The 18,916-nt window shown below is 36.9% G+C and overlaps 5 protein-coding genes across 12 annotated transcripts; 3 read left to right on the plus strand and 2 right to left on the minus strand.

Annotated features, from left to right (window-relative positions):
- Positions 1–593: 593 nt before the first annotated feature.
- On the plus strand, positions 594–5,159 carry LOC103329761 (bromodomain testis-specific protein). 8 transcript variants are annotated; one of them, XM_089050077.1, is made up of 9 exons: positions 594–738; positions 1,716–1,870; positions 2,053–2,389; positions 2,794–2,991; positions 3,475–3,594; positions 3,829–3,918; positions 4,011–4,069; positions 4,303–4,453; positions 4,534–5,159. In XM_089050077.1, the coding sequence occupies exons 2-9, from the start codon at positions 1,809–1,811 to the stop codon at positions 4,603–4,605; spliced, it is 1,089 nt and encodes a 362-aa protein (XP_088906203.1). In that variant the 5' UTR covers positions 594–738; positions 1,716–1,808; the 3' UTR covers positions 4,606–5,159. The 8 variants fall into 8 exon arrangements, with proteins under 8 accessions (XP_088906203.1, XP_088906206.1, XP_088906207.1 ...); XM_089050078.1 differs by having other exon boundaries at positions 599–738; positions 1,742–1,870; XM_089050080.1 differs by lacking the exon at positions 3,475–3,594.
- A 302-nt stretch (positions 5,160–5,461) lies between these two features.
- LOC103329762 (28 kDa ribonucleoprotein, chloroplastic-like) lies at positions 5,462–7,701 on the minus strand. The gene is made up of 4 exons (XM_008232267.2): positions 7,050–7,701; positions 6,846–6,947; positions 6,268–6,549; positions 5,462–5,788 (listed from the first exon to the last, which is right to left on the minus strand). The coding sequence occupies exons 1-4, from the start codon at positions 7,536–7,538 to the stop codon at positions 5,717–5,719; spliced, it is 945 nt and encodes a 314-aa protein (XP_008230489.1). The 5' UTR covers positions 7,539–7,701; the 3' UTR covers positions 5,462–5,716.
- A 656-nt stretch (positions 7,702–8,357) lies between these two features.
- LOC103330154 (S-adenosyl-L-methionine-dependent methyltransferases superfamily protein) lies at positions 8,358–9,819 on the minus strand. The gene is made up of 2 exons (XM_008232710.3): positions 9,142–9,819; positions 8,358–8,816 (listed from the first exon to the last, which is right to left on the minus strand). The coding sequence occupies exons 1-2, from the start codon at positions 9,709–9,711 to the stop codon at positions 8,484–8,486; spliced, it is 903 nt and encodes a 300-aa protein (XP_008230932.2). The 5' UTR covers positions 9,712–9,819; the 3' UTR covers positions 8,358–8,483.
- A 1,854-nt stretch (positions 9,820–11,673) lies between these two features.
- On the plus strand, positions 11,674–14,263 carry CYP724A1 (cytochrome P450, family 724, subfamily A, polypeptide 1). Its single transcript, XM_016793536.2, has 9 exons — positions 11,674–11,918; positions 12,017–12,341; positions 12,451–12,603; positions 12,771–13,010; positions 13,138–13,224; positions 13,334–13,412; positions 13,501–13,607; positions 13,696–13,820; positions 13,924–14,263. The coding sequence occupies exons 1-9, from the start codon at positions 11,692–11,694 to the stop codon at positions 14,024–14,026; spliced, it is 1,446 nt and encodes a 481-aa protein (XP_016649022.2). The 5' UTR covers positions 11,674–11,691; the 3' UTR covers positions 14,027–14,263.
- A 1,299-nt stretch (positions 14,264–15,562) lies between these two features.
- On the plus strand, positions 15,563–18,836 carry PBB2 (20S proteasome beta subunit PBB2). The gene is made up of 9 exons (XM_008232268.2): positions 15,563–15,729; positions 16,584–16,752; positions 16,874–17,015; positions 17,172–17,268; positions 17,450–17,519; positions 17,619–17,723; positions 17,930–18,028; positions 18,116–18,203; positions 18,559–18,836. Exons 2-9 carry the CDS (start codon positions 16,612–16,614, stop codon positions 18,633–18,635), a joined length of 819 nt encoding a protein of 272 aa, XP_008230490.1. The 5' UTR covers positions 15,563–15,729; positions 16,584–16,611; the 3' UTR covers positions 18,636–18,836.
- Positions 18,837–18,916: the final 80 nt, after the last annotated feature.

An 18,916-nucleotide genomic window follows, 5' to 3' on the forward strand; every position in this document is an offset into this window, starting at 1 on the left:
TTGAATTATGAATACAATTTCATAATTTCTAATTTTTTTTTTAAAAAACACTAGTTTTAGTTCCTTTTACCTGAATAGAGTGCATTATAAAAGATATATCATCATGTAACATTATAATATTCCTTCATAAGATACACTAGTATTAGTAACATGTTTCTCTTCATAATCAATTAGTTTTAATTTTTAATTGAATTTGCCTAATTCCTTATATTTGATTTTTTATATTATAGAATATTCCTTTTATTTAATTTAAAAGAATGAAAAATAATTTTTCAAGCCAGCACATATGGTCATGTGTATTATGTGACTAAATCATGTTACCATTCGCTTTGACAAAATAAAACGTTTCTTACAAATAGCGTGCGTGTTGCACCCTTTCTTGATATGATTGAAAATATCATTTCTACTTAATTTTTTTAAATTTTGATCTAATTTATTTTTGTGGTTATGTCGTGGCAAGAAGGTCATTTATACTTGATTTATTTCAATTTTGATCCAATTTATTGTCATGTTGTAACGTAGAAAGTAATCATTAGAGTTTTTATTTTTTTAGAAAGTAATCATTAAAGTTTAGAGGCAGAGTTTTTAGTTTCGGATGATTTTTTTTGCACGGCTTAAAATTGGAAATCTAAAAAGGCGGTCCGGTTCACGCTCGGCTTCCGTTCGACGACGTCGTTCGCTCTCAAAAATTCTCATCCAATTCTCTCTGGCTACCGGCTCTGCCAACGCGCCGATCATGTACGTAAGCGTCCCTCCCTCTCTATCTCTCTCTCCCTCTCCCGCTCCCTCTCCTCTCTCTCTCTCTCTCTCTCTCTCTCTCTCTCTCTCTCTCTCTCTTCCGCTCTGTAACATTTGTTTGATTATGCTTTCTTAGCTTCAGGTTCTATTTGCTTTGCCTGAAAGCCAAGAAACAAAACGAAAGAAAAGATGGAAAATAAACTAAAAATTTGAACGTCGTCCTTTTGATTGGCTCAGTGTTGAAGGCGGTTTAAAATGTTGGAAATTTCATCTCCAATGACTGTAGTTTTCTTAGTTTCATTTTGCTAAATTTCGGAGAAACCAAACGGAGCGCTAGGGTTTATGGAGATAATGCTAAATCGAATCTCTGATTTTTAACCTCTCTTGCGCTCTGAACTACGTAATCGCATACTTCTTATAGATTTGGTTTATTGTTCATGTGTTAGTGTTATCAAGATTGCGTCCTAAATCACCGTACTTCTTATACATTGGGTTTAGGGTTAATGTGTTTGTGTTTTATAAATGAGTGCATGCTAAATCGCCTCTCTTCTTCTAGATTGCGTTTAGGGTTTATGTGTTTGCATGCTATTTGCCTTCTTGAGGTGCCTGTAGGATTCCAGGGAAACAAAAAATTTCTTCAAATGTATCAACGTATCTTATTTCTAGTGAATTTGGGAAGCTTGGGATAGTTCGTGGAGTTGTTTTATGCCTCTTTCGTTAGATAGTCTCCTTCCAAGACCAAAACAAAGAGATTAAGTTTGTAATAACTAATAACTTGCTATTTCATGTGTTCAACCAATGAAGAACATATTACACAAGTACATGTATCTATAGGTTGATAAAATAATCTAACTCCTAATTCATTACTAGATTTCTAACATCTTCAGCAGTATAGTCTTATTGGCTCTTTCATTAAAAAATATTGATTTGACACATTTGGGTGTTGTTTGTGTTTTGTTATTATTACTTTATTCAAGATATGCTGATCAGGTTTTCCACACAGATATGAGGTGTTCGATTGAGAATCCTTATATCTGAAAGTCAATGCCCGGAAAGGTGCAAGGTGCCACATGTTGGTTACCTGGCAGATAAGAAAATTTGCTCAAGTAGAAGTGTTGTTTTGGCATAGCTGGTAAGGGCATGATATTTGTCTTTTGAAATTTCAGTATGTTTTGTTTCAGATACTTTCTTCATTTGGCTATGAAAGGAAGAAGTTTCATTAGCTGCTCTTTGACTGACCAATGTTCTAATTATTTTCCATTTAGAAAATTTAGTATCATATATTGTATAAATGTTGTTTCTTCTGTGGTGCAGCTGCATTTTTGTTGTTATGTCAGAAGCTACGAAGGATCTTGTTGGTTCGAGTGAACATGATAAAATAGGACCAGACTTCTTTGGTTACTATACACGTTTAGTTACAGAGTTGTTATCACAAGAAGAAGATTTTCCACCTTTTGCTTCCCAATCCTCTGATCTATCTCAAAGAAGAAGTGGGGATGTTAGAGGGAAGGATGTTATTGAGCACGGTTATGGTACTTCTGGTTCTTTATTTGGTAACAGCATAGGAACTGGGCTTTCAGATTTCAAAAAGGAAAGATTGAAATCATTGCTCAGGCAGGGTGTGAATTTGCTTTCACCAGAAGTTGATGAGGTATGTAGGGATGATGCCTACTTCCCCTTTTGTTTTTATATGGGTGCTTCAAACAAAGTCAAGAATGGTTATATACATTCATGATTTTGAATTATACGAAATGAATCTGGATGTACTTTGATACTTTTTAAACAATCAATAAGTATGTCATGATATTGAGTCGCCCTTTAGTTGTATGATGTCGTGGTACTTTACTGTAATGTAATTGAAAATGTTGCTTTCACATTTGCGGTACTAAGTGTTGCTTCACATTTCGTATGGATGATGTGATACTTGATAATATTCAACAATTGTTGATTTGATACCATATGGGTTCACATTTGAGGCCTATGTTTAACCAAGCCTGTGAGATAAAAATGCTTATTTAGAATCTGTACTTGTAATAACCATATGTGTAAATGCAGATGCTAGAACCTGTTGTTGCTATCAGCCGGTTAAAATCTCAGCTAAAGAGCAGAAACTGTCTATCGTCTTCTAAAGGTACATTACCTGACATTGATGCAAGGAATGCTCACTCTAAAAGACCAAAGAGATCTTCTTCTTTCTCTTCAACCAGTCTCCCTGCACTTTCCACGCCTACCAATCTCGAGTCTAGCAAAGAGGTTATATTTCATTTGTTGCATTATCATTCTTGTCAAGTTTCAGGTTTTCTGCATTGTTGTTGATCTAACCCTTTTCTATTTTAATGGATTGAAAATGTGTAGTTAAAAGAGAAAATTTTGTGAATATGCTTGATAAAGGTGGCCATTTTCCTTTAATTTGTCAGATTTCCATATATTTTTTATGCTCAGAATTGGCTAACATTTAGACTTCTTAGGGGATGTGATACTTCCCACTAATATTTTTATTTCTAAAGCTTTATGTTTTTGTTGCGTCTACTCTGAAGTAAGATCTTTTATGTTTTAGTTAATGCAGAAGATTTTTTCTTCTCTCTTTTCTTGTAACATTTTTCAATAGGACAAAGCAGTTGTAATACCAATTGCCTTTTCTTTTGTGTTGCATAACCCAAGCTTTGCAGTCACTGGGTTTTGTAATGGTTCATATCATGTAGAAATTTATGGTTGAACTTTTCTAATGTTGTTTAGAACTGTGCTCATGGCCTCACAACAGAAACAGCTAGGTTGATAGCTGTTCCGGAGGAGCCAAAGGTGACTAACATTCTCCTTACTGCCCTTCTATTTGTGGGGTTGTGTCACATCCAAAAGGTTGCACTTGCCCACCCTTCCAAACACGCCCTGATTTTTTTGTTTTTGGGTCTTTTTTTTTTTCTTACTTTGTAATACTTGCAAACTTGTTTAACTGAAGAAAGGAGGAGAAAGTAGGATGTTTAGGCAAGGGTTTTGTGTGTGTGTGTGTGTGGGTGGGTGTGTTGTGTAGCAATTTATGCATGATGTTGGCAACTTACTTATGGGTGGGTTTATCATAATTCTACTCTTCAGGTTGACGATGATTTGCAGTTCCTTATAGAGAAGGATAGCTTGCAGGTTGAGGAGACAGTGAAGAAATATTCTGATGAATTTTCTGCAACAGTAATTCTCTGAAATTTTTTCTTTGTCAGTACTGCAAAGCCTGATACATTACGATGATTTATATCTGTACTGAATTTATGTCTGTTTTTCAGTTAGGGCACATGGAACAGCAGCTTGAAAAACTTCTTGATACTGTGATGGCTTCGTGCAGGTAGTTGTTAATAATTTGCTCTCTATAATTGATATTTCTCAGCCACAATAGCATTCAATTCTACATATCCATTGGAAACATTGGGCCTCATAGGATCTAATGTTTCTTGGTAAATTGTTAAATAAGTGAAAATTCAGCGTTGAATTTCTGATGTAGATCTCAACAAAGCACTATTGACCTGCTTAGGTCATACATTGCTCCCTCTCTCTCTCTTGTAACTGTGAACTTTTCAGGCCTATGACCCTTCCTGAGAAACACAAGCTTGGAAAATTGATTCAGAAGTTACCACCAAAAAATCTTGACTGTGTTGCAGAAATGCTCCAACATAGGAACGCAGCTTGTACAAATTCCTCTGATGAAATTCATGTGGATCTTGAAAAACAGGTAAGAAGATGCAAAATTACCTGGTTTGTGAACTAATTAGAATTTCAACTCGTTTCTAAAGTTGTATCTTTTACTTGCAGAGTAATGTAACACTTTGGAGATTGTATTATTATGTTGAAGCAGTTGAGAAAGCTAGAAAGCTAGCCAAGTAGCTTAATTTGAAAAAAGCTCTAATACGCCTATATGAAACCAACGGAAGTTCGCTGTACCAGGGCTGAAATTTTCTTTAGCCAAACGAAGATAGTAGTCATCAGTAGTACCCAAAAAGGAAAAAAGGGAGATAGCAGTCATCGGGCTTTCTTTCTCACTGCTTCAACAAGTAATTTCTGCCCCATCTGCACACTTCGAGTCTTTTGTAGAAATCCTCCACCAGACCACAGAATTTTGGTAAAAATACACAAAATTGAGCATCTAATCTTGACCAGTAAATTTGATGATTTTGACCGTTATGGCCCAGAAGTGCAAAATTTTTGGAGCACCTCAAAAGTTCAGACGAATGCGAGATGTAGTTTTTGATATAAATTTTTTCATTTGTAATTTGGCTTCATTCTCTGCATAATATGGGTTGGAATCGCACATTGTACATCTTTTACTGTATACTGAGTACAGAAAGTTACGAAATTCAAGCTTATGGAATTCTTTGTAAACTTCTATCACGATCCTCTTGAGTTAAATATAAGAACAGCATAAGGCAGTTTGTCTCAAATGTCCCTTTTGTTGAGACTTAAATTAAGCCTAATTTTCCCCTTTTTCTAACAGGAAGCTTTAAAAAGTTCATTTGTGGACATTTGCAGACTTTTTTGGTTTTTTGGGTCAATACAGACTTTCATTTCTGTATTGTTTTCATACATTTGTCAATGAAAAATACTTCCCTCTTTACCACGTACGTAGGAACTCCTACATTCCTACCACTAGCAGTGTGACGTGTGCATAAATTTTTCCTTTTGTGTTTTTGATGAATTATTTTTGCACATGTGAATGTTATAAGATGAGAAGGAGACGTAAATGTAATCACATGAGAAGGAGAACTGCATTCGATTGATACAATGTAACAAAGATGAAACAGGACATACTGTTGTCAACATGCTAGAAGATACACAAGGCAGAATAATAACCTATCTGTAAAAACTTTAAATCCCTAAAAGAAAATATCTCGTCGAAGAAGGGAAATATAAGAAGATGGGGGCAAAAGTTGAAGAATGCTAGGACCCTCTCCAAAAGCTAAGCACCAATCTGCTCATAAAATATTGAATAATTATCTTCTTAAATAGAAAATGAGCCACGCCTTGGTCGCTCTTCAGCAACATTTACTCGGATTGATCTGCCATCCAAACTCTGCACGGCCAATGTAGAACAAAATGAGGGTCTTTGTTAATTAATAGAAAGGCACCAAGATAACAACAATACACAATTAGTTGTAAGGTGACTTCATTTGAGTCTAAAACACAAAAACGAATGACTAAATCAAACATGAGAACTTCGTGGCTCTTTCCTTTTATGAATTGTGGGATTGAGTCCAAGTCAATTGGCAGAGATCCATGACTCAATTGTCTCAAACGTGTTCAGATGTTGCATACAAGTGGACAGGCCAAAGAAATAGACAAGACTCCACAAATGATATATACTAGACCAATATTCGGAAATAGAGTTAATCTGTTGCAGAATTATGAATCCCTAATGGTCTGAGTAACAGCCGAAAACCTAATGGATTGAGTAATATCCTAGAAACTAAAGTAGTTATCAGTTTCTTGGCATACTCTAAATTGGCAGAAAGATAATATTTCAACACTCATGAAACAAAGGCAAGTCTATACCTGTCCATCAAGAGCAGCAATGGCATCATCCACTTCTGTCTCACTAGAAAACGTAACAAAACCAAACCCGCGTGAGCGCCCTGTTTCCCGGTCATATACTACCCTGGCACTGACCACCTTTCCATGTTCACTGAAAACCTGCTCCAAACGAGAATCATCAACTTGCCATGGCAGGTTACCAACATAGATTCTGAAAGAGGGTTCATTCACTCGAGGAGGTCTTTCAGGACGTGACCCTCTAGGAGCAGCCTTGTTTACAGTCAAAAGTCTTCCACCTATATCCTGTGTAAGAACAAATGTAACTTTAAAACACTCCTCAATTTATATGAGTTTGAAATTTAACAAGTTTTCTCATTGCAATTGGGAGGAAAGATTTATTAAAAGATGCATGGAATTAAGAAACTAAATCAACGTAATGCCACTTCGTAATTGGAACCAAATGTATCAAGATGCATGTTTTTTGCTACATTTATACTTCTTTTAAGTTCAGAATGTTGGCAATGAATTAGTTTATTCTTTTTTTAATTGTACTGGAAAAGGAAAAAGAACGATAATTAACAAAGGAATTTGCAACTTACATAACGGTGGAACAACTGTACAGCCTTCTCAGCTTCTTCAACAGTACTCATAGTCACAAACCCAAAACCTCTACTCTGATCTGTTTCCCTATTGTAGATCACCTAGTAATTGCAAAGAGAAAACACAATACCATGTGACAATAATTCCAATGCTGCAATTTTAACTGCGAAGCATACACAGAGCATCAAAGACACTAAATTTACCTCAGCAATCTCAACAACCCCAGCCTCGTTGAAGATATGAGCAAGTTTCTCACTATCAACATCGTAAGGCAAATTACCCACATAGAGCTTGGCCTCTTCGGGTGGTTCGGGATAGTATTCTTCTTCACCAACCGCTAAAACTCCGTCTCCAGAACTCTCTTCCCCATCAGATAAAGCACTTGCCTCTATCCCCTCCTCTGTTTCCTCTACCCCTTCACTCTCAAAACCCGAACCCTCTTCTTTTACTTCTTCTTCTTGAGCCCAGTCCGAGGTCTGAGCCACATGCAGAGGTAAAGACTTGTGCTTGAGAGAGACCCATGAAGGGAGAGAAGGCGTAAATGAGCATGAGACGGCTGAGAGCTTGGTGGGTTTTGAAGGAAGTGAAAGAATTGGGTATTGGTTTTTGGGGGCAAAGAGGGCTGGCACAGAGGGTAGGCAACTTTCGGCTATTGATATTGGCTTCAAAAAAGCGGCGGTTGCAGAAGACATGGTTGGAGGAAGGTAGAGAGAGGAGGGGAAGAGAGAGATATAGAGAGATGGAGAGAGGATAAGGAATGAGAGAAGGGTTTGTTCTGGTTACATTAGCGCAGGATGGTCCAAATGTTTGCAGGTGGAGATATTTTTTATTTTGATGAGGAAAACAAAGCTGCAAACGAAAAGTTTCGGTAGGTAAATATCAGAAACGTACCCGAAGGCCAATAGGCCCAAAACATACAAGTAGAGAAGCTGGATACAGAGTCATATCAAACATTGTGACCCAAAGCTGCCTTTCTAAAATTTACCACCCATACAAACTTGGACCTCTTTTTATTTATTTATTTTATTTTATTTTATACAATCGAATGAAAGGGAATAATTGTCTTGATTAACTGTCCTAACTCTCATGTTCCAACTCAAAACTTTTTTGTAACTCATTTTTCAGTAACGTACACGACAAGTTACCACAATTGTCTTGACCAACTATCCTAACCCTCATGTTCCAACTCAAAACTTTTTTGTAACCCATTTTTCTGTAACGTACCCAACAAGTTACCACAATGAAAGAAATTGTGACGTGGCTGGCCGGCTGATCTAGTCCATTCCTTACTAAAATCCAGCTTGCAGTTTCATGTATGCCATAATCACCAATTACCAATTTTTAACTGGACTGCAAAATGAGTTTGTAGAAGTATAATTTCAGCTCAAAAAGACATTCAACTTGGCAACCTACTCTGCTCCATTTTCAAATCTTACTTTTCTACTTGATGAAGGATTTGAGAGCACTCTGCCAGTGGTGGTGTTCATTTTTGTATTTCTAACATCATAGCCTGACAGACAGGGAATAGAAACCCTCACAATTACAAGAATTGAAAGGACAAACAGAGTCCAACGTCTGCATACTGCATGCTTCATTTGGGAACAGAGTAAGAGTTTGAAGTTCTGGTAAGCTATTGTTCATTCATATACAGGCTTGAAGTTCTTGTAAGCTATCACTGCATAAAAGGGATCCGACCCGGATAGCAATCCCAGCAAACCCATGACCCAACTGAATGGTGATTTATTTTGTGGACTACCACCACCACCACCATTAGGGTCTGGTAATTTCTTAATTATTTCAGCTTGCGTGAACCCTTCCACAGATTGAAAGTATTGCACAACCAATTGTGTTCTGCTGTATGCACTCCCATCTCTCCATGCGCCTATGGCTTTCTCATAGAACAATCGATTGCTAAAGCTCACAATAAACACCCCTCCTGGCCTTAGAACCCTAAACACCTCTGCAAACACCTGCATCACAATGTCCACTCAATTGGGTAATTTATTTACAAATTAAACAAAGGTTTTGATTAATGTAACAAAGGTAAGGGCTCGTTTGAGGCTCCTTTTTTGGGTTACTTCTGCTCATAAGCGCTTATAACAAAAGTGTTTTTATTATATTAAGTTGAAATTTTCATTAGAAATCCCAAGTGTTTCTTGAAGAAGTACTAACATGTACTTCTCCAGAAAGTGCTTTTATTACCCAAACGCATTAGGACCTTTGTTTGTTAGAAAGCGCTTTTAGGCCCTGTAGAAACACACTCAAACATGCCCTAAATTAACAGTACCATCTAACCTTCTCAGGCTGTTGAAGATACTGCACACTGACTGTGCACAAAACTGCATCAAAACTGGAGCTCTCCAACTCCAGCTTCTGATCCTGGTTCAGATCCTTGACAAAGAAATAGTCCAGCCTTGGGTTCTTGGCAAGTTCTTGTGCATTGAGTCCATGCCCAACCACTTTTTTGTACTCAACCTCTTCTGGTAAATGGCTGACCCATGAACTCATAAGATCAAGAATCTCTGAGTTAGGCCTCAACTTTTGTCTGTAGAGATTGGTTAATGTGGAAATGAAGCCATCATCAACATGGGTCACAAAGCGTGGATAAGCGTAGAAATCTCTGTCCGGGTAAGTGTTGAGTTTTGTTCTGCCCTCTTGGGGAAGAACAAGACGTTTGATTTTTCCTGCTGAGGACAGAGATTGCTTGGTTTCATTGTTTTCACTTGAAGTGCATAAAATTCTTGATGATGGAAGCGGCAGAGCTTTGGTCTTGAACTGAGGAGAGAGTGAGGTCTGTGGGTTGCTTGTAAATTTGTGAGAAATGGATGCCATGGCTTGAGATTTGGATGAATTGTTTGTGGCCATTGCTTTGAATTTATGAAGATTTTAACATATGGGACTTGCTATGTGCCAAAACCAGACATTCATGTGTGCATATGTGGTGGTAATTCCCAATTTGGGCCATGAATCTCTGTTGATGAGCCGAGTTGTTCATCGTCCCTTGATCTGTCTTCTATTGGGTCGTATGTTCTTCTTCCTATGGACTAAGTATACTCGAGAAAGCCCAATTTTTTATTTTATTTGTTTCATCATCTGTTAATATTTTTCCTTCAATTTTTTTTCCTGGTGATAATGGAGTGGAAAAGCCCTACCTACCAATGTCTCTTCTTTCATTTTTTAATTAAAAAAAATAATGATTTTGTTCATATTTAGCAGGCCCAAATAAAAAGACAAGAATAATAATGAGTTGTCTGCTCAAATCCTCAAACGTGCAATGAGGTTTGTTTATATAATTACTACATCAAGAAAGTTCATCTTTCCGAAAGGGTGCCCTGAAAGATTAGACACAAAACAAATAATATGTAAACTTCATCCGGAGACTGTTGTTTTTACACAAGTAATATTAAGGAAAGAGATAATCGAACCTAGAACATCGGATGCATGAATAAATGCTTTTAACTATATGAGTTACAAGGCCCTTGTCATTCGAAAACATCTTGAATTCATTTCCCCCTTTCCTGATCACTGTAACTAAGACAACAACAGTTAAGTAATTAGCCATGATTGCAATGCTAACTGATATCCAGCTATTAATTAGGGTTTCTAGATGCCATTGCCAACCATCCAATTGATTAGGGGGTCCCAAATCCATTGCACGTGCACCATGCACACTCTAAAGGCCAGACAAACTGCATTGCTCCTTGCCTCCCTCTAGTTCCTTTGTGTTGCTTCTTATGAGGGTCCGTACCCCCTTTTCTTCTCCTAAAACCCACCTAAAGCCGAAAAATAAGTATCATTTTTTAGGTCTTGTTAAAATGGGTATGATTACAAAAGGCAAATAGTCACAAATTTGGTCGGCTTTCTACTCCAAACATCCATATCAAACCCCTTAAAGCAAACCCAACTTATTCAAAAATTTCAAGCTTTTGTTGTCTACATATACATAGTGTGTCTCTCATTGTTTTTCCTTTAGGGAACCTATACCCATTTTTTATACTCTTCAAGTCTTTCATCATAGTTGGTTCCACAAGCTAGTGTTTGTTTGTAGCAAGCTCAAGTAAGTAAAGATACATGGAAATTCTTCAAAGACAGAGGGTCACATGAAAGAGTTTTTGAGTTTGTTTTGTAAGGAGGGAGGGCATGATTATTTAGGTTGAGGAATGTTTGACATTTGAAAAGCAGTTCTATATTATAATTGTCTATCTTGTTAATTCACATTTTAGAAGACACTGTCATGATTAGTAAGCAAGCAAGCACCACCACCACACCTCTCTTTTTTTTTCTTTTCTCTTTTCGGGAGACTCTTTGGTTCGGTTCGTAATCGATTAGGAAACCCCCTTTTAGAAAGGGGCAAACCAAATGAACAAAACCGATTTCTTACCTTCCATGAGCATTAAGTTTATATAAATCTAGAACTTAGTGCTGTTGATATGTTACCAATTCAGAACGGTTAATTGATGGTGTGGAAGTGGTCGATCGCATACACTTAACCATGCGTGGAGAAGAGGAATTTTTCCTTAACATTTGTCATAGTCAAGCAATTGGTTCTCAGCAAAGGAAAAACTACTCCAGTGTCCAATCTAGTAAAGGGAAGCTTCTAATACAAAGAATTTTGTTTTAAAAAGGGGGTTCCAAATCCTATGTGCGGGCTTAATTAGAAGAAAACGAGCAGAATCGGAAAGACAGATGCTATCGGATTTGGTCATTAAATAATTTGCATATAAAACGTAAGACAAAGAACCTGACTGGAATGAAAGGTCCTCTATATATATATATGTAAGGTGTAAGGGGTTAGAGTCACAAGTCAAATACTTTTGTTTAGAAAAAGAGAACAAATCAAACATCATGGTTGGTTTAGCACCTATTTTATTTTCTCTCCTGCTAGGAGGGCTACCCATACTGTTGGCTTGTATTCTTGTGAAAAAGTTCTCTGCAACACATGATCATCAAAATCCTGCTAAAAACTTGCCTCCTGGAAGCATGGGGTGGCCTTGGTTTGGAGAGACCCTTGACTTCCTTAAGCCTCATTATACTTACTCTGTGGGAAGCTTCTTGCAACAGCATTGCTCTAGGTGATCATCTTCATTAATTTACAAAGTTTATTGATAATTAATTAAATTAATTTCATTCATAGTTTTTGGATATGGTGTACTTGTGATCATTTATGCAGATATGGGAAGGTTTTTAAATCGCATCTATTTGGTTCACCAACCATAGTTTCATGTGACCTCGAGCTCAACATGTTTATTCTTCAGAATGAAGAGAAGCTATTCCAAGCCAGCTACCCCAAGGCCATCCATGGCATTCTTGGAAAGCATTCGTTACTCACCATATCCGGAGAGCTTCATAGAAAGCTTAGAAGCATTGCTGTCAGCTTCATTGCCAACTCTAAGTCGGCCCCCGATTTCCTTCACTGGGTTCAGAAGCTGTCAATCTCAATGATGGATTCATGGAATGGCTGCAAACAAGTATCCTTCTACAAACAAGCTAAAGCTGTATGTACAACTCAGCCTTAATCTTCTTCTTAACCTGCTTCAAATATATTAGAAGTTTGATAATGCCTGACTGCCTGCCTGCATTTTGTGATTCAATTCAAACGCACAGTTTACACTGAGTCTTATGGTGAAGCACCTTCTAAGTGTTAAACCAGAGGAGCCAGTAGCCTCGAGGATATTGCAAGACTTCGAAACCTACATGACAGGCTTTGTTTCTCTACCAGTAAATATCCCTGGGACAGCTTATGCCAAAGCTGTGAAGGTAATTAAAGCACCTACCTACGACATAGTATGCATATATAGGGTAATCATATTCGTTTGTCGCACTAACGTTAACGCGGTCAACCGTTTAAATTCACAATCTGACAACATAAGCATTGCATGCCTCTCCTCCTCCATATAAACATTATAATGACCTTTTTTCTTCAGGCTAGAGTAAGGCTGTCTTCCACTGTCAAAGAGATTATGGAAGAAAGAAGAAAAGGGAATGTTAATAGAAACACAGAGGACTTCTTGGATGTGATATTATCAAAACAGAGCCTAAACGATGAAGAAATAGTGAGCATTGTGTTGGACATAATGTTAGGAGGCTACGAGACAACCGCTACTCTTATGTCCTTGATTGTCTACTTTCTTGCCCATGCGCCTATTGCTTTCCGCAAGTTAAAGGTAAACCAAACCCCTGTCCCCCTCAGCTCTCTCTCTCTCTCTCTCTCTCTCTCTCTCTCTCTCTACATGCATAAGTCAGTGTATATGGCTGATATATACACACGTATCTTGTCCAAAATCTCTGCAGGAAGAACACCAGAGCATAAGGCAAAACAAAAAAGATGGGGAATTCTTGAACTGGGAAGATTACAAGAAAATGGATTTTTCCCACTATGTAATAATTTTCTTTCAAAGTTAGCTGTTCTGTTCTGCTAGTTAATTATACTGTGCGTGTATATATATATATATTATATGGAAAATTGAAGGACTGAAAAAATCTGCAGGTTATATATGAAGCTATGAGATGTGGGAATGTAGTCAAATTTGTGCACAGAAAAGCTCTTGTCGACGTGAAATTTAAAGGTTAATTATTTTGTCTTTCTATTGCTTAATTAATTAAATGACATAATGATCAAGATGTTTATTAACTATTGGATTATTGTTGGTGTAGAGTTTGTCATACCATCAGGATGGAAGGTTCTTCCAATCTTTTCTGGGGCGCATTTGGATCAAGCTCTTCACGAAAATCCTGCGGAGTTTGATCCTTGGAGATGGGCAGTATGTAGCTTCTGATTTTAATTTTTTGAATATCAATGGTGACAAATGTTTGAGATTTATTTATTTAATTATTTGTTTATATATGCAGGAAGATTACAAAGAAATGAGCAAAAAAGTGACAGTGTTTGGTGGTGGAGTGAGGCTCTGTCCGGGAGCAGAACTGGCTAAAGTAGTGATTGCATTCTTCCTTCATCATCTTGTCCTTAGTTATAGGTAACTAATTTAATTTAATTTAATTTAATTTAATTTCCATAATCATGTTGTCTAATGTTTGATTATAATTATTAATTTCTGCTGCATGCACTTGCTGCACCAGATGGAACACAAAACCAGATGAGTCTCCACTTGCTTACCCTTTCGTGCAATTCCGGAGAGGCTTGCAATTAGAGATTGAGCCAGCTGATGCAGCAGCTGCCTGAAACGACAAAGTAACCCCCACTTGCAAATGATCTTTCTCTTTAATGGACTCATCTGAATGTACAAGGAAAGAACAAAAAAGGTCAATGCAATAGTTGTAAAATAAATCCCACCAAACCAAAGGCAGGCAGGCAGGCACTAATAATAGCTTAAAGTCTAATACAAACAAGGTTGTGATTATGTGATTGATCTTTCTTTTTATGTAATTTCATTTCATATTATTCGAAAAGAAATCTAGTTTTGCATATATTCTCTACATTTTTTTTAATACAATTGCTAGTTTCCTTATTTACCCCAAAGGGTAAAACCGACACAAAAAAAGAAAAGAATTAAATGTCAAATGACTTACATCTAAAACCAAAAACGCATGGACTAAACCCAGTAGCAGCTAATCAATGGTGGAGCCACTCCTAAGCCTGGAGTGGCCCTGGCCCCCCATTTTTTTATCTCTCCTTTATTATATTATATATAATATATAGAATTTGTAATAAACTACTTAAAATTTAAGTTAAAGTTCCCTCTAAAACAAATTAGATATAACTAAATTAGAAATATTTAGCTCTAAACATGTAATTATTGAATACTTAGGTATTTTATATACTTGTATTTTATACTTTCAGCCCCCTTAACTTTACAATTCTAGCTCTGCCCCGGTAGCTAATCATTTTGGACCTAAATCTAGAAGCCATTTTTACTTAAACTATAAGGAGACGAGGGTTTCTCATACACACTATTAAGGTGTTATGAAAGTTTGAACTTGAGACAATTAGTCTGCAAGTCAAAGTAATTTTTCACTAAACCTTTACATTTTATTTCTTAATTCCCATCAATCGGTGAGCATTGCGTATCATATATGCTAGTCCACATGAATAGTTATTGTTCTGTGTTTTTTTTTTTTTTTGCCAAAACCTACCTCTAATTTATTCTTCTATTACTATAGATAGGGTTAAAAATGTTGTGTTGTTTAGTCACATGGATTATGTGGTTCACATTTTTACAAGTGAATAGTGAAGTGAGTTTAAAACTCCAAAATTGAGCTTATGTAAAATGGGGAAGAATCCCGTATTCATGTGGCGAAGCCATTTTAGGCCTAGAGGGTATATGTTTCTTTCGACAATCCCTATAATATTTTAATTATTATTATTTTTAAATAAGTGATATGAAATTAGTCATTTTTTTATTATAAACATAAGCGATATAGGAGAAAAAGGACTCAAACACTCCTTATGCATGGGTAAAATACTCTTAACCATTCGAACTACAAATCCTTTATTTTTTTTAATTAATCATAATTGAACAGTGCAAATGATTCTTAATTGTAGTAAGAGGAGTGTCCCTTACTAAATAAAATTAAGATTACAATTTTAAAACCAAAAAGTGCCATGGTATGTAGCTAATTAGAGATGGGAAAACGACATTGTATTTGTTAAGGTCGGTTTTGTGTCGTTCAATATTATGGGCTTACTGGGCTCTGTTGGGCCACATCAGGACGAAAGGCCCAAACTGCACCACGACTTGTCGGACAAGTTTTTCAGGTTCGTCTTCTCTATTCCCTTCACCTTCTCGCTTTCCTTTATTTTCGTTTCGTTTCGTTTGATAGTATCAGTCTCCCACATAAACCCTGTGGAACTCCACCACCCATCTCTTCCTTCCAATCGGATTTGCTTCTCTGCGGATCAAACTTTCGGCATCCCAACGCCTACCAGTAAGCAAAATTTCAAATTTAGCTAATTAGAGGTCTTTTCCCCATTTTTCTTTTAAATATAAATTAGAGCTATTTTAAATTTCCTGTGTTATTTAGCTTGCGTTATAGTATGAAATGAAGAAGATCTGATTCTGCGAGGTCTTCTTTAGTACTGGAATGTTGCTTGAACGGGAGGTTTCTTCAAAAAAAATTATTGTACTTGTGATTTTGCTCGCAATTTGTTTGATTAAATGCGTAAGAGTAACTATTTTGTATTAGTTTGTTTATAAATCGTATAGATGAAGTGGAATATTTTTGGTTTGATTCTTATTTTGGGTTAGCCATAGGATACGATTCTGAAAATTTTGGGTTTTGTACTCTTCTGAGTTGTTGGTCATTTTTGTGTGCTGCTCCTTTTGTTACAGAAATTTGGTTGTCAATAGTTTACAAAACGGGGTCATGGGACATCTGTCTGTACTTAATGCTTGAGATTTTGTTGAATCAGTTATGTTTTGCATTATTTTTATTGCCGTGTTCTAGAGTCCAACCATTGTATTAGATATCTTTCAGTCACTTTTTGCTGGTGTTTTCTGTCTTAATTTGCATCTTCCCTGTCTCAATATTCTTGATCTCTCCCTGTCATGGTTCCAAATTAGGTATATTAACTTAGGCAAGTAATCTGCTGGTGCTGTTTTCCCAATCCGTGTTCATACATTCTCCATAGTTTTTGTTCATTTTTCCATTGCAGTAAAGCAATTTGCATGCATTGTATTTCAGTCTCACTTTTTTCCATAAAATAGTTTTTGACTAGCTTTAGGGTTTGGAACGTTTGAACATTTCTCTATTAAACTTCTATGTGTTAAATGGTTTTGCAGGTTTAACTTCAAACTTAAAGAAAAAAAGATGTCTCAGGCGGCAATAGATGTTCCCAAGGGTGGATTTAGTTTTGATCTTTGTCGAAGAAACGACATGCTTGCAAAGAAGGGGGTTCAGCAACCATCTTATAGGAAGACGGGAACCACCATTGTCGGTTTGATTTTTCAGGTACAACTGCTTTCTAATTTTTATTAGCAATTGTTTGCCATCCAAATTTATTATATTTTTGAAAAAAATGAAAAGTTTAAGCTTTAAATTTTGTAATTTTCCTTTCTAATTCCTTCTTCAGGATGGTGTCATTCTTGGAGCTGATACCAGGGCCACTGAAGGACCCATTGTTTGTGATAAGAATTGTGAAAAGATCCATTATATGGCACCCAATATTTATTGCTGTGGAGCTGGAACTGCTGCTGATACGGAGGCTGTTACAGGTAAATGTTAGGATTGTTGTTAGTGTGGTAATGTTTGTATATGTCTGTTTAGTATAGCATGAAGTTCATGAACAAGCAGGTGAAGTGTGCTAAATAATTTTCGCGCCATAGACCATCATACCTAATCGATTGCTCTTGCTTTCTATGGATTTCTAGACATGGTCAGCTCACAGCTGCAACTGCATCGGTACCATACTGGTCGTGAATCACGGGTTGTTACAGCCTTGACCTTGCTCAAGAAACACCTTTTTAGGTACAGTTTTATTACTTTCCAAGACTGCTCTGCAATTATTAGCTTTGAAAGGAGGAAAGAGGTGGGGGGGCTCGGGGACGGGGTCGGGAAGGGGACTTTAAATTGCAGGAGTAAGCTATATGCATTTATACACATTTTGATTCTAAACATTTTGATTCTAACTGCCACATATATTGTCCAGTTACCAAGGTCATGTGTCGGCTGCTTTGGTGCTTGGGGGGGTTGATGTCACTGGACCCCATCTACATACTGTAAGATTTTTCTTGCTTCAGATATTTGGATGTGATATGGATTTTTTTTTTGGTGGAGATTGCATGATATGATGCCAACACCAATGCTTTATATTGCAGATATATCCCCATGGATCAACTGACACACTGCCATTTGCTACAATGGGCTCTGGTTCTCTTGCTGCGATGGCCATATTTGAGTCTAAGTACAAAGAAGGCCTCACTGTAAGTTAGCATTGTATGAATTGAAAAGCATCTCCTTTGTTGTATGGTACTATGAATCTGTGGTTACAAATAATAGACAACCCAAGTTACCGTTCGCATCTCATTAGTATTCTATGACATGATTAGTAGTAACATCCCCATGTGGATATCTGGTTCATGTATTTAGGTTTAGGGCTCTTAAATTTGGTTTTGTGACTTTGATGCAGAGGGATGAAGGCATAAAGCTCGTAACTGAAGCAATATGCTCTGGCATTTTTAATGACTTGGGAAGTGGAAGCAACGTTGATGTTTGTGTAATAACTAAGGTTTGTTGTTTGTCATTAGTATTCACCATTTTCTAGAATATATTTTCATGTTAATGCAAATTCTTTTGTAAATTTGTACTGCCTCAGGGACACAAGGAATACCTGAGGAACCACTTGTCGCCCACACCTCGTACTTATGTCAGTGCGAAAGATTATACATTCTCCAAGAAAACTGGTAGGAACACCCTTCTTTTACTTTGCTTTTGTATCATTCAACCACAAATTGCCTGATCACTCTTATGCCATACTTGTTTTGCATATCATAAACCTAGCATCATTTTATGTTGTGTCATATATGAGAGGATTCATGCCTCCATAGGCGGTGTATTGGTAAGTGTTTGTGCAGCTGCTATGTCGCATAATTTGTTCACATCCGTAGTGTCTCTTTTTTTTCTTTTTCTGTATCTTCCCTGTGGAAAGGCAAAGATTCATCCAACTCTAGGACCTAACTTAGAAAAAGAAAAGAGTGAAACTACAAATGGAGTTAGTGAAACTTTTTTCTGAACTTGTAGTGTTTTCTTTGGTTGCAGAGGTTCTCTTAACGAAGATCATTCCATTGACCGAGAAGGTGGAAGTGATAGAAGCAGGCGATGCAATGGAAGAGTGAAATCACTCAACTCCACTGGGAGGGAGCATGGGAATGTTCCATGTATTCAGTTTTCAGTGTAAAACCTCAGCGACTTGATCCCAACTTGTTATGGGTTTGCTTATGCCATATGGATTTGACATTTTTATACAGACTTTGCGCTAACTATTTTGTTTGTTGGGAATTCATTAAGAATTATTAGAGCATCTTACAGACTTTTAAGCTGGCTGATTATATTACAGATATTGTATGTTCCATGCTTTTTTTATGAGGTATTTTCTGCTTGGTAGGTTTGATTGGAT

This window comes from Prunus mume, linkage group LG4, assembly GCF_029339155.1.
Source record: "Prunus mume cultivar Tortuosa linkage group LG4, ASM2933915v1, whole genome shotgun sequence".
NCBI classification, from domain to species: Eukaryota; Viridiplantae; Streptophyta; class Magnoliopsida; order Rosales; family Rosaceae; genus Prunus; species Prunus mume.